This window comes from Apiospora phragmitis (assembly GCF_038363925.1).
Source record: "Apiospora phragmitis strain CBS 135458 chromosome Unknown utg000002l:1.0-5516284.0:1.0-5523493.0, whole genome shotgun sequence".
NCBI lineage: Eukaryota > Fungi > Ascomycota > Sordariomycetes > Amphisphaeriales > Apiosporaceae > Apiospora > Apiospora phragmitis.
In genome coordinates this window covers 2,656,977-2,670,511 of record NW_027117400.1, presented here as the reverse complement: position 1 = coordinate 2,670,511, position 13,535 = coordinate 2,656,977, and the positions used below count along the sequence as shown (strand labels likewise).

At 53.6% G+C, this 13,535-nt stretch overlaps 5 protein-coding genes across 5 annotated transcripts; 3 read left to right on the top strand and 2 right to left on the bottom strand.

Moving 5' to 3' along the window:
• Positions 1-64: 64 nt before the first annotated feature.
• Positions 65-439, top strand: PG994_001656 (uncharacterized protein; the record flags this gene model as incomplete). Its single annotated transcript, XM_066853065.1, has 1 exon — positions 65-439. The coding sequence occupies one exon, from the start codon at positions 65-67 to the stop codon at positions 437-439; it is 375 nt and encodes a 124-aa protein (XP_066721206.1).
• A 721-nt stretch (positions 440-1,160) lies between these two features.
• Positions 1,161-2,622, bottom strand: PG994_001655 (regulatory protein cys-3; the record flags this gene model as incomplete). Its single annotated transcript, XM_066853064.1, has 2 exons — positions 1,161-1,705; positions 2,337-2,622. 2 exons carry the CDS (start codon positions 2,620-2,622, stop codon positions 1,161-1,163), a joined length of 831 nt encoding a protein of 276 aa, XP_066721205.1.
• Positions 2,623-4,709: 2,087 nt separating this feature from the next.
• Positions 4,710-6,254, top strand: PG994_001654 (uncharacterized protein; the record flags this gene model as incomplete). The annotated part of the gene is made up of 1 exon (XM_066853063.1): positions 4,710-6,254. One exon carries the CDS (start codon positions 4,710-4,712, stop codon positions 6,252-6,254), a length of 1,545 nt encoding a protein of 514 aa, XP_066721204.1.
• A 248-nt stretch (positions 6,255-6,502) lies between these two features.
• On the bottom strand, positions 6,503-7,921 carry PG994_001653 (TatD family hydrolase; the record flags this gene model as incomplete). The annotated part of the gene is made up of 3 exons (XM_066853062.1): positions 6,503-7,551; positions 7,619-7,796; positions 7,856-7,921. 3 exons carry the CDS (start codon positions 7,919-7,921, stop codon positions 6,503-6,505), a joined length of 1,293 nt encoding a protein of 430 aa, XP_066721203.1.
• A 1,529-nt stretch (positions 7,922-9,450) lies between these two features.
• Positions 9,451-12,294, top strand: PG994_001652 (ribonucleotide reductase; the record flags this gene model as incomplete). The annotated part of the gene is made up of 3 exons (XM_066853061.1): positions 9,451-9,627; positions 9,686-12,185; positions 12,251-12,294. The coding sequence occupies 3 exons, from the start codon at positions 9,451-9,453 to the stop codon at positions 12,292-12,294; spliced, it is 2,721 nt and encodes a 906-aa protein (XP_066721202.1).
• Positions 12,295-13,535: the final 1,241 nt, after the last annotated feature.

The window sequence follows — 13,535 nt, the reverse complement described above, 5'->3', positions numbered from 1 at the left end:
CCAAATACCCTCCAGGATACCGTCTGCATTCTTGGCATCATCACCACAGACCAGGATAAGAACAATGTCTTCCTCTACTTCATCCACCACAACACCACCCAACCAGGACACCGCATCCACCACCACCACCACAGAGCAAACAGCTCCCTCCAACCATCAGCCGCTCCCCCTCCCGGAGCCGCCTCAGGACGGATCCGCCGCCCGCCAACTGGAAGTCGGCGGCGAGGGCCTCAAGCTCGACCACATGGGCCCCCTGGTGGTGCACCAGGACGGCACCATGAGCCGGATCGGCAACTGGGCCGAGATGAGCGAGCTCGAGCGGGAGAACACGCTGCGGATCATCGGCAAGCGGAACCAGCTGCGGTTGAAGAAATTGCGGGAGGAAGGAAAGTCTCCTGGCAATGCAGAGGGCAAGGAGGAGGAGGCCGGAAAGCAGTAAGAAGGAGGGGTTGGCAAGGTTCTTGGGAAATGGGGACTGACTACCGAGGTGCCGTTGTGACTCGGTCCCTAAATAAATATCAAGGCCCCCTTGGGGCCTGTATGTAGTTCTAAAATTTCAAAGCGTTCGTTTTCCTACCCGTCTTCTGTTCATTGAATAAATAGAAGTAATAGATTTCGAGTAGGGTTTTGTGTTTCGACCTCCCTCCCCTCAATGTTTGTTCGATGATATGGTGAGTGCGCACAACCGAGGTTCATATTTGCCGACTGGCTGGGATTAAGGCTCGAGCATGCGATATTGCACTCCCATGCGAACAGATGTAGACATGTAAGCCGCAATGTCAATGGTAATGCCATTGGCTATAGCCCCTTCCCCCTTATTAGACCTGACTAAGGTTACCTAGTCGGAAAACTGCCGGTTAGGATGTGTACTTAGTTATTCACTCAGGGGGCACAGCGACGATAGCGAAGTTGTGCTTCAGTGGGGAAAAAAAACCTATCGTAGCAATACCCATCGGTTCATATACCCCATCCAGGTGAACCTATCATGTTTCCATCTTATGCTAGCGAAAGTCGGATTTCTTGTCCTACTAAGCACATATAACACAAACAAAACACGCCGCAAATGTCACCAGGCTACATAGTTCCTATAAATCCAAGATCCCCCCCTATCAACGCCTCTCGCATTTCGGTCATCATGTTCCAATACCCAAACTCATGCATCAACTAGAAGCTTCGACTTCTGCTGCCTTCGATTCCTTTTCAACATTTTCCTCGGTGTCTGAGCCCTTACCCACTTCTTCAAGGGCGGCACGTAACTTGGTGTTGTCTGTGCCGTCTTTGCTGTCCAGCTTGCCCATGACCAGGTTCTTCAGCCACTTGTTCTCGGTCTCAAGGTGCGTGATTCGCTTCTTAAGCTCTGAAACCTCGTCACCCAGCTCCTTTTCCCGTTTCTCGAGAGCCTGTTCACGGGCCTTCTTCTTGACTCGGAAACGAGCGCTGGCAGCTGTGTTTCGGCGGCGCTTGTCCTCTTCGGCAGCGACTCGAGATTGCTCCTCGAGGCTCATCTGCCGAGCACGAGAACGGCCGGGGTGTGAGGGGGCTGGCTTGTTTGTTGCCTCGGATGGGATGCCATATGGACTTTGCTGGGTAGCCGCTGGCGGATAGACCGGTTGCGAGTTTGGCTGGAGCGGCTGCAGGTTCAAGCCCTCTGTGAATGATGACACAGGCGCATTGGGGTAATGGGCAAAGTTGAAATCAAATTCGTCTAAAGGCATGATGTCAGTGGAGGCCGATAACGAAGAAACGCAACGACGATGAGGTTTTGGCTATTCATTTGAAGACCTCGGGCAAAGCTCGGGCAGGTTTCGATGGTCATAAACCCAAGAACCTGAGCAGTAAACGCCATGGCGATATTCCAAGGTGGGCTTCAGCGATGAACTGAGCTCTTCTTCCCCAGGCACCCCGAGATCACGGGGTATGGTACCATAGCGTCGATTGCGCCATAGCTCGGCTAATGTGTATGTAAGCCCGCGAGGCACTTGCCATGCAGCTCAGAAGGGCATGTAAAATGGGGCTCCGCCAATCATCCCAGGCAATAAAAACAAAGAATAAAACAAGGCAGCGTCGGGTACAAGGAGAGAGCCGACAAGATTGGCTGTCTTCCATGATAAGAAATGCGTGCCCTGCTGCTGGAAACAGACGGGCGATTGATGCTGACGGTATGCAAGGCTTGCAGCCCCCCGGTCATCATCGTACCGCATATCACCCGATGCGGGGATGTGATGCGATCATGATCATGGCCGAATGGAAAGCCAAGAATGTAGGACGTGAAACAAAATGCAATATCCCCCAGCATGAGTGCTAAGAAGATATGATGTAATTTCTCGACAACTTACCGGCAACAGGAGAGGTGAAGTCCAGGGCCAGGTTGGCCGCCGGGGCCGCAGTGGCGGCGGCGGCATCAGTGTTCTGAGCACTGACTTCGGCCTCTACCGGCGCGTGCAACTCGGGCTGCGCTGTGTGACTCCAATCGATAAATTCCCCCGCGAACATGGAGAGATCATCGTCGACGAAGGGCTCTTCGGGAGATGCTTCCTGGGTCGAGACCTCGTTCAGATTATTAAGGTATTGCGAGAAGTTGAGATTTCGGCGCCCCCCGTTCCCTCCATGGTAAAGCGACATTTTTGCCAGTCCTCAGCGACCACACAAGGAGTCGCCTATACTGCGTTTGTGATCCAATCCTGCGCAATTCTGCGACGAGCCAATTTTCCCTCCTTTCCTCAGATTTGACGGTGCTGGCCAGAAATGTGTTCGAAGGGCGAGGCTCAGCTTTTGTGGACTGCCCAAAGGTGGGTAGAAACAAAAGCGAGCGAGCGGTAGCCGAAGTTCACACAAAGCGGGCTGCTGGTGAGTCGGAAGAGGTTTGAGGTATGCAGCAAGTTAAGCCAACGGCAGCAGTTGTCGTTATGTTTGCGGTTCAGTTCTCGAAATGCTGTCGAGAGTCGAGTATGGGGTTGTAGCGGTATGGAGTAAAATAGAGGAGCTGGGAAGGAAGGGAAGTCTAGTGCTCACTCTTGCGTGGAATGGGAATACCGTCAAGTTCTCCCGTAAAACGACTCCATCATTGATCAAGGATTAGTCAAATCATGGACAAAAGGCGCAGTGGCACCACCCATAAGCGTGGGGTTCTGGCGGGCAACCAACAGCCCTGATTGGCTTTCGCGGCCTAATTTACAAAGTACTTCCCGAGTAGGGCGTAAGAAGTGCGCCCGCATGGTCTCAAGGCTTCCTGCGAAAACTTACATAGGCCTACATAGGTAGGTAGATCCTGATATTCATCTGGACACGCACACACACGTTTGAAGTATTACATTGCGAACACGAATATGCCATGGTATAACATACTTAGTGATGCACGAGACATCGAGAAGAGAAAGATGGAAGAAAAAGTCAAGACAGCCACTCCCCAAGTGCCCCTCTCCCTCGCTATCCCCACCACCGGAGCTGCTTAACCGCAGCGCCCACTGCCCACCATTGATTGGAGGTGGAGTGGCCCGTCGGCTGGATACGGCAAGCTACGTACCTTAGCCTGGCCCGAGTCTTTTGACCTGCATCATTGATTCTCAGATATTCTGTTTGATTTCAAATCATCAGGAACGACGTCAGCCAGTGCTTGTGCTGCATACAGAGCTTGATCCATTTCATTTCCTTTCGTGTGCAGACAAAAGCATATGAAGGAGACTACGATGACAATTGAAGACCGAGAAAGATCCTTGCGTCTATCTACATGTAATCTGTCCCGCTATTTACAGCGTCACACATACAAGATACGTAACCCTGACACACCATTCGGGATTCTGGGGTCTGGTCATATGTTGGCCAATACACGAAACCAGGGACTTCTCCATCGCATCGTATTGCCTAAAAATGGATTAAGTGTAGCATCTCTCTCCAGCATCCCCTTACTAAGACCGCACATATGTCAACAATTGTGTGTTCACCGCTTGCATTCCGAGAAAGCGCCTTTCTTGTCCACGTAGAGTGTCACGGTCTCTGGCTTATAAATCAAAGCAGCTCCGGTGTCTGGGCTCGGCTGCAAATACCTAATTAGGTGACTATAAACGGTTTCCAATCGCCAAGGGCCGGAGAAAACATATATAGAGCTATGCATCTAGGGTCCAGCCTCAGTACTATTGGCTGTTCTAATCGTTTGTGTGAGGGTATAATTCGCATTGGCCAAATTGTACGTGGCATTTGACGACGAGAATAGTTACATTTTCATTTTACTAACTTGGAGATTTACAACGTTGCACTTCTTGAAGCAGCTTTCTCGTGATGGCACCCCGGCCTCATGAATTTTGACTTTAAATGCCAAGTGATCTAGATCTGGGTTCGTGGGGCTGCCAGCGGCTTATATAAGCTTGCATAAATTGTGCATGGTGCGTATGTATGTACGTACTGTAAACATGTGCACTCACTCAATATTGAGATTGGGGTGAGAGTGCAGCATTGACGCGGTAAACCGTTGATACAGGACCTGTTCAAGATTCAGACCAATTTGCAGTCCTTCTATTAAGCGGAGCGGCTGACTCTTGCAATATCAATTGACAGTATTCGCATCGATCAAGGCCGCCTCCTGGAAGTCCACATAGGTTTTATTATCCTGTACAAGTCCGACGCGTTTCGACGCGTTAGCTGCAGCTGACGGCTACCAACATCACCAATCTGCCCAACACGCAACACCCAACGTGTGAAGCAAATGCGGAAACATGGCGCGCCTCTCTGTGCCCACAACCGCTAGGTTGCCATCATCATTGCCAGTAGAGACCTCAAACAATGCCGTGGTCAAACTGCTGAACCGCCTGTCCCGGCCGTCTCTCCTTTCCATGGTGCTGGACTGGCTGGACCCGACAAATCAGTCATTGTGCCCACCTTTGCTCCAGCACAGAGATGACGACGAAGACGATGATTTGTATCCGCTCGCCAGCTCTCTGGAGGAGCTTCGGGACATCTACAGTGATATGCAGCAAAGGAAAGGCAGCAAGCGTGAAGTCGTGGACCGTATCGTCGAAGGAGACTGGCGTAACGGCGTCACGCTGTATCAGCTGGCAATGGCCGACATACAGTACCTCTACGACCACCCCGGCTCCCTGAAGTGGACTGCCTACAAGATCCAGCGGCTCAAGACACCCTCGTCGGAAGACGGCGCCGAGGGCCCCCAGAAGCCGGACAAGGAGTGCCTGGCCATCCCGCGCTTCCACCCGTCCACCTTTGTGCAGAATCTCCAGGCCGAGGTCCTCCCGGACGTCAAGGCTCACTACAACCTGGACCGACCCGAGGGCCTGCCGCTGTGGCTGCTGCGCATCTTCATCGTCGACTCGCCCTACAACACGGGCCTCGCCGTCTCGAACCGGACGGGCGAGCGCGCCGCGACGAGCTTCGACGCGTCCCGGACCGTCTACATCGCCTTCCCCGACGCCGCGCCGCACGTCTACCTGTCCAACTCGCAGAGCACGGGCGCCACCACGACGGGCGAGTCCAAGAGCCTGCGCGCCCTCATCGTCGAGGGCATCCCCAAGGCCATGTCGCGCCCCCGCGAGCGCTACGCCCTGCGCCCCGCCGGCCTCGCCACCCGGAACCTGGCCGAGCTGCTGCACGCCAAGGGCGCCGGGCGGACCAACGCGGCCGGCGGCGGCTGGTCCATCTACGCCGCCGAAAACCAATGGACTGATTCCCCGCTCAATCCCGTCTTGCCCACCCCGCCCCTGTCCGACGAGGATGCAACGGAGGACTTGGCCGGCGGCGCGCGGGAAAAGCGCCCATTTTCTACGAAGACCACAAACGACAAGTACCAACAGGAAGCCAAACGAGCCAGACTTGTGGCACAGGCCAGGTTCGGCGACTCGGCAAAGGCGGATGACGGCAAGGGCATCGAGCGTGTTGACGTCTTGGTCGAGGATCCGTTCACTGTAACAGATGAGCGCCGAAGCGGGGGAGGTGTGGAAGACGTGGAGGACGACAACTCATCGCAACAGCGCAAGCGAGCCCACGGACGGAGGAGTGGGGTCGACCTCGCGTTCGAGAGAGCACAGGACGGAGACGACGACGACGATGGAGGAAACGCCCGAGACTGGAAACCTAGGGTTCGACTTACTTTCCACGGCAGCCACGTGTTTGCCGGCATCCGACAGCTCGTGGAAGCGGGCATCGTGGACGGCGAGCGGATGCCTGGCTGGATGACCGGCGAGGAAGGCGTCACGATAGGGGCCGTGCGGCATGGGAGGATAAGGGGCCATAAGGGTTCCGGGCTGTAAACTTATACATGCTACTAAACTTCATGATGTATGATTAATGATGTATAATTACAGGTGGAAAGCATGGCTTGAGGTAGCATGTGATCCAACAGTGTATATAATCCAGAAGGAAAATCTACTAATGGCAAGTCTGCCTGTCTGCCTGTCTGTCAGCCATGTTTACCAACCAACGCCAATGCACTGGGCTTCTCGTAACACAAGTTTGGGAGTATTTGCATCCACGGTGCGCTTTGTCTATGTGTCTATGTCTATGCTGACTCGTCTAATCCAAACACCTGCACCGAATTCTTCCACGCCGCTTCGCAGACCTCTTGCTCGCTGACCCCCTTGATGGCCGCCACGATCTTGCTCACACGCTCAATCATGCAGGGCTCATTACGCCCCTTGATCATCGCACCCTCCACCCACTTCTCCTTCTTAACCGTCTTCCACCGCTCGGGAATCTCCGGCTCTTTCTTTTGCGGCTTCTTGCCTTTTCTCTGTGACTGCTGCTGTTGCGACGGCTTTTGACCGTTGGGAGTTGCAGCCCCACTACCGTTCGCAGACGGGGCGGAGCCATCAGCAGTAGCGGCGGCACTGCTGGGAGTCGAAGTACCCGGTGTCGTCGACTCGGACAACGACAGCTGCTGTTGTTGCTCCTTCTTCGTCTGCTCGACCAGAAGCCTCCACCCCTCATGGCTCGGGCGCACCTCGCACCAGGGCCCGTCCGTCTCGAGCATGAGGCGGTCAAGGTGGATCTCGCGGACGACGGCGCAGTTCTCGGCCGTCTTGAAGCTGCAGCCGTTGGTGCCGATGTAGAGCCCGAGGTCCATGAGCTCGCGCATCTCCGCGGCGGTGCCCGTGAAGCTGTGGACGACGCCGCCGCGCTCGAGGCGCTCGAGCCGGCCGCCGAACTTCTCCTTGAGCAGGGCGACGAAGTCAGCGTGCGCCGCGCGCGAGTGCAGGAACAGGGGCAGCTGCGGCTTCAGGGACAGGACCAGGTCCAGCTGCGCTGCGAACGAGTGCAGCTGGATCTTGCGCGAGCAGTAGTGCAGGCGGTCGTAGTCGAGGCCGAACTCGCCGAAGGCGACGAGGTGGGCGGCGCTGCTCTGAGAGCGCGCGTCGTCGATCAGCTGGCGCAGGTCCGCGATGATCTTCTGCGTCTTCTCGTGGTCCGGCTCGTGGTCCTCGGGGATGGGCGCCGACGGGTCCGGGTCACACGGCATGGTGTGGCCGTCCGTGTCCTCATGCTTGTTGGCGCTGCTAAAGATGGCGCTGGAACATGGGTGGATGCCCGCGGTTGTATAGACAGTGCCGGCTAGGTTCGGTCAGTCATCGACGGGGTCTTTCTCAAGCAACAACAACATTCCAGGACACACACGTACGGTACTGTTTAGCTATCTCGAGAGCCTCCCTGGAGCTCGTGAAGTCGGAACCCGTGACTATCAGTTTGGTGCATCCGACTTCTTGGGATCTCGAAATCACGGCGCTGAGATCATCTGGATGCCGCTGAGTTCCATGGTGCTTGCCACGAAATATGGGGTCGGCAAGGTTGATGCCAATCTACAGAGAACCGTCAGCCAGTGTATGGGGGAAGTTTGGGTTCATTGGATTGGATTTACATCGATATAGCGAGGCTTGTAGGCCGGGGTCGATGTCGACGAGGACGGCGATAGCTCCGACGCCATGGTAGAAACCGATGATGAAATGGGCCGCGCGCAGGAGCGGGTTGACCAGAGCGGGAAAAGAGATCTAGTTCTGAATTGGGGGGAACGAACAGCGAGAAACTCCGTCGTATCATCGACTTTTGTACATGATATAGGGGCATCTATCTTACACGCAGGCCAATTCTGTAGATGACTCACGACTCAGCTGAAAATGTAGTCATATAGGGCTGTGTTCTTCTTGTCAGCCAGTGTCGTGGACTAGCTGCCAGTAATTGATGCAGGCGCTTTCGTATCGATTTACCCATTCATGTATGCACTTATGCACTGACCACGTGCTTTCGTGTTAATGCAGCCCGCCCAGGCTGACTTGCGTGCATTACACCTACATGAGATACCGTATTCACACGGCTGTATTGTATGCGGTCCCTAGTATAGTGACAATATTCCCTTTTCACTGGAGGATCTAAAGTAGATCTAATGTAGATCATGGCAGTGGTGCGGAGGAGGGGCGCCCCGAGATTCAATGTGAAAAGCCAAGCTGCCTAACCACTCACTCAACATATTAACCGGTGGGCTGGTTAATGCAGTACGGGCTGCTCATCCTACTGCTATACATACATATGCCTACATATACCTGTGGAACCTCATCAGACTTCGGCTTTATGAGGATATCTATCGGCTAGAGGGACAGGTTGCTTTATAATCCTAGGCGGGAAATCTCTAGACAGCCCCAGGATGCTGTCCGGGAAACGTGCACTTGGTACGTGGGGCCTGGCCTGGCAACGGTATCAAAAAAAGCGACGGTGCATATTGGGGTGACTATACTACTACATCTTCAAGGCATTGGGCGACAGGACTCTGCAGGCTTCTCGTCGCAGGGCTTTATGTTAGGTATGAGGTCTTAGACACATGTGCAATAATTATATCATTTGGTGCAAGTCAAAGAGGTACAGTAGAGGCTGTCAGTGTCAACATCAACTGTCAAGAGAGGAGGGGTGCTGCAAGACAGAGTCCAACCACCCCACCAATCTGCGCGTAAAGTGGTTTTTAGTTAGTGAAAAAGCGCGTCCATTGGCGTGTGAATAGGCGTCCAAAGCCCATCCATCCCCATATCCCATTCCCTATCCCTGCCCTTTTCGAGCTGATTAATGCGACCTGAAAAATACACCTGGCCTCTGGCGTCTTTGTAAGAGACCCCATGTACCTTCTTAGCTGTCTATCCCATTAATCAATTGATCCGAGCTTGTTTGCAACGCGTTTCCCACCATTCAGAGGCGCGTCTGTACGCGATTTCCATTTAAATTGGCCCGCCTTTGCAAACTCGACGGTTGTTCCTCCAACACCCCAACTTTCCACTTAACAACACGCAACAGTCTACCATTACCAGCATCTTCTACTCCTATCCCACAGTAGATGCTCCTGCCTACAGCATTCTGAGGCTCAAACAATCTAGAACGTCTACTTTGCTGTAGAACTTCGCTCATACACCCCCTCGTCTTAACTGATCTTTCCATCTGCTTGAGGTCAGAAGACACTCGACCTTCTTCATCATGTATGTCAAGAAGCGCGATGGACGCCAGGAGCGTGTCCAATTCGACAAGATCACTGCTCGTGTCTCGAGGTTATGTTATGGCCTCGACGCCGACCATGTTGATCCCGTTGCCATCACACAAAAGGTCATCTCCGGTGTATACGGAGGTGTCACGACTGCACAGCTCGACGATCTGGTACGTTTGCCTGATGCCAACGACTCCTTTATCGCTTTTGCTAACCCAATTTTTCCAGGCTGCCGAGACTGCCGCCTACATGACCGTCACACATCCAGACTACGCCATTCTGGCTGCACGTATTGCCGTGTCCAACCTCCACAAGCAGACCAAGAAGCAATGGTCTTCAGTCGTCAGTGACCTCTACCACTACGTCAACCCCAGGAACAACACGGCATCGCCCATGATTGCCAAGGACACCTATGAGTGCGTGATGAAGCACAAGGAGGAGCTCGACTCAGCTATTGTCTACGATCGAGACTTCAACTACCAATACTTCGGCTTCAAGACTCTGGAGCGTTCATATCTCCTGAAGCTCAACGGCAAGATTGCCGAGAGACCCCAACACATGATCATGCGTGTCGCTGTCGGCATCTGGGGAGATGACGTCGAGAAGGTCATTGAGACCTACAACCTCATGTCGAGCAAGTTCTTCACACACGCCTCTCCTACCCTGTTCAACGCTGGTACTCCCCAGGCCCAGCTTTCATCATGCTTCCTTGTGGACATGAAGGACGACAGCATTGAGGGAATCTATGACACCCTGAAGACTTGTGCTATGATCTCAAAGATGGCAGGTGGCATTGGACTCAATGTTCATCGTATCCGAGCCACTGGTTCTTACATTGCTGGCACCAACGGTACTTCCAATGGCATCGTGCCCATGCTCCGTGTCTTCAACAACACTGCTCGATACGTCGACCAGGGTGGCAACAAGCGCCCCGGCGCATTCGCCATTTACTTGGAGCCTTGGCACTCTGATGTCTTCGAGTTCCTTGACCTCCGCAAGAACCACGGTAAGGAGGAGATCCGTGCTCGTGATCTTTTCCTTGCCCTGTGGATTCCGGATCTGTTCATGAAGCGTGTCGAGAAGAACGGAGAGTGGACCCTGATGTGCCCCAACGAGTGCCCTGGTCTTGCTGATGTCTATGGTGACGAGTTCGAGGCCTTGTATGAGAAGTATGAGGCCGAGGGCAAGGGTCGTAAGACGATCAAGGCCCAGAAGCTGTGGTACGCCATTCTTGAGGCCCAGACCGAGACTGGTAACCCCTTCATGCTTTACAAGGACCACGCCAACCGCAAGAGCAACCAGAAGAACTTGGGTACTATCCGCAGCTCCAACCTGTGCACTGAAATCATCGAGTACTCGGCACCTGATGAGGTCGCCGTCTGCAATCTGGCTTCGCTGGCTTTGCCCGCCTTTGTGGACTACAACTCGGGCACCTACGATTTCCAGAAGCTCCACGAAGTCACGCAGGTTGTCGTTCGTAACCTGAACAAGATCATTGATGTCAACTACTACCCTGTCATTGAGGCACGCAACAGCAACATGCGTCATCGTCCCATTGGTCTTGGTGTTCAAGGTCTTGCGGATGCTTTCTTGGCTCTTCGCATGCCTTTCGAGTCTCCCGAGGCTAAGCAGCTGAACAAGCAGATCTTCGAGACCATCTACCACGCTGCCTTGACCGCCTCTATGAACATTGCCCAAGTCGAGGGCACTTACTCCACATATGAGGGCTCTCCCGTCTCTCAGGGTATTCTTCAGTATGACATGTGGAATGTCACACCATCCGATCTCTGGGACTGGGCCTCTCTGAAGGAGCAGATCAAGCAGCACGGTATTCGGAACAGTTTGCTGATGGCACCTATGCCTACCGCCTCGACATCCCAGATTCTGGGCAACAACGAGTGCTTCGAGCCCTATACTTCCAACATTTACTCGCGTCGTGTCCTGGCTGGTGAATTCCAGGTCGTCAACCCTTGGTTGCTCAAGGATCTCGTTGACATGGGTCTCTGGTCTGACAACATGAAGAACCGCATCATCGCTGAGGGTGGTTCCATCCAGAACATCCCCAACATCCCAGCAGAGGTCAAGGCTCTGTACAAGACTGTCTGGGAAATCTCACAGCGAACCGTTGTGCAGATGGCTGCCGACCGTGGCGCCTTCATTGATCAGTCCCAATCTCTCAACATCCACATGCGGGATCCCACCATGGGTAAGATCACCAGCATGCACTTCGCGGGATGGAAGCTCGGTTTGAAGACGGGCATGTACTACCTGAGAACGCAAGCTGCTGCTGCTCCTATCCAGTTCACCGTGGACCAGGAGCAGTTGAAGGTCGAGGATAGCCAAGTCTCACGGATAGGAGCCCTGAAGAAGCGAGCACCCCCGTCCGGCAGCTACGTGTCTCACTCTTCTTCCCCCTCTGCAGGACCTAGGCCTATGGCGAGCAACAGCCTTTCCAGTGGTCCCGGTGGGATACCCACACCAAGCACTACTCCTCCACCTGCAGCCCAGGTTCAGCAACCTGCGCCTTCACCAATAAAGTCCGTGCCTTTCAAGGCTGATGTTGAGGAGGGCGAGAGCCCCAAGGCCCTGCCCACTGAGCCGGCTGAGAAGGTTAAGGACGAGTCTGAGCCAGTTCTCCAGGGCAAGAAGACGCCTGGCCAAGAAGAGGACAAGGGTGATGAGAGCAAGGAGCGTGAGTTTGACATCTACAACGAAGCTGTGCTGGCCTGTAAGTCGTCCCATCTTCCAATAACATGAAACGTTTTGAGTTCCATTGACTGACAAACTTCACAGGCAGCATTGAGAACCCCGAGTCTTGCGTGATGTGCAGCGGTTAAGCGCTGTACAGCAACGATCAGGTTTCGGAAGAGATGACGATATGAGACGGCTGATGATGGATATACATAATGTTTTGGGATTTGGTTTACTGCCAACCCCCTTACGGCCCCGATGGCTCTTGGGGGTTGTCTATGTGCGAGGTCTCCCTAGCGGGAAGGTACTGAACGTTGACGTATCGATGCATTGTATTATGGATAAGGTTTCATGTTTCCCATTTTGCGTTTGGTTTTTTCTACGGTAGAGATACACTCGCAGGCCTTGGACGAATTGGGTCCCCTGTATTTTCGTATAGTCAGTCCTTGGCCTGCCGCAGTGCTTCTCACGGGCATGGTGGCAGGGCGGCTTGCGAGCTCAATGAACAAATATTTAAGCAATCACTGTCTCGTGACATCTGTTTGGGATTTCTATTACTGTGTTTTCCAAGTAACCCTTACTCGGCTTAGCTTGCTCTTCAGGCCGTAGTAATCATCAGGGAGTCAAGACTATGGCACCAAAAAGAATAAGGGTGCTACCACTAGACAGTTGTTTTCCTACCTCAAGCCAGTAGTCTAATAGCAGCATCACGGGGAATAAATGGTAAGAATCATGTACGCAGTGTTGTGTACTTGTCCCCAGCTGCTGTGGTGCTTAGAACTAAATCCAAAGAGGGGTTTTACAGGCCTCGATATGTACCAAACAAGCATTGACGGCTTCAACAGCTACTTCAGAGATTTTTGATGCCGCTAGTCTCACGCCCGCCACGTGTTGCTGGATTGAAAAGGGGGTGTGGGTGGCAACAGAAGAAAGCACTGTCAGAGGGCCTCCAACCCAGGAGCCCGAATGTTGTTGCGTAGATCTTTAACATTGTCCTCCTACGGAGTACCAAGAGCCAACATGTGGGCTAAGCTAGGTCAGGGGCTGGGTCGGGGGCTGAGCTTCTAGAACAAACCAGCTTCGTGGAACCACCAAAGTGAAGAGTCCAAGTGCGAGACACGAATGTTCCACACAGAAAAATGTCCTCACGCTCGATCTGCAGAGCTGATGGCCTTGTACTCGCATCCCAAATGAACTCGGCGAGACAGGGTAGTCACGTGAAGATGCATTCTGCTCTGAATGTCTCCATGGCAAAGTACACCCGTTCCCCTCACCCTATAGAGATTGCAGCGACACAACATTTCCTGCGACTCAAGATTATAATACTGTAGCCGTTTCAGGGCCCTCAGAAGGAGGCTGTAGATTATGTCCCGCAAACACCAGGGGT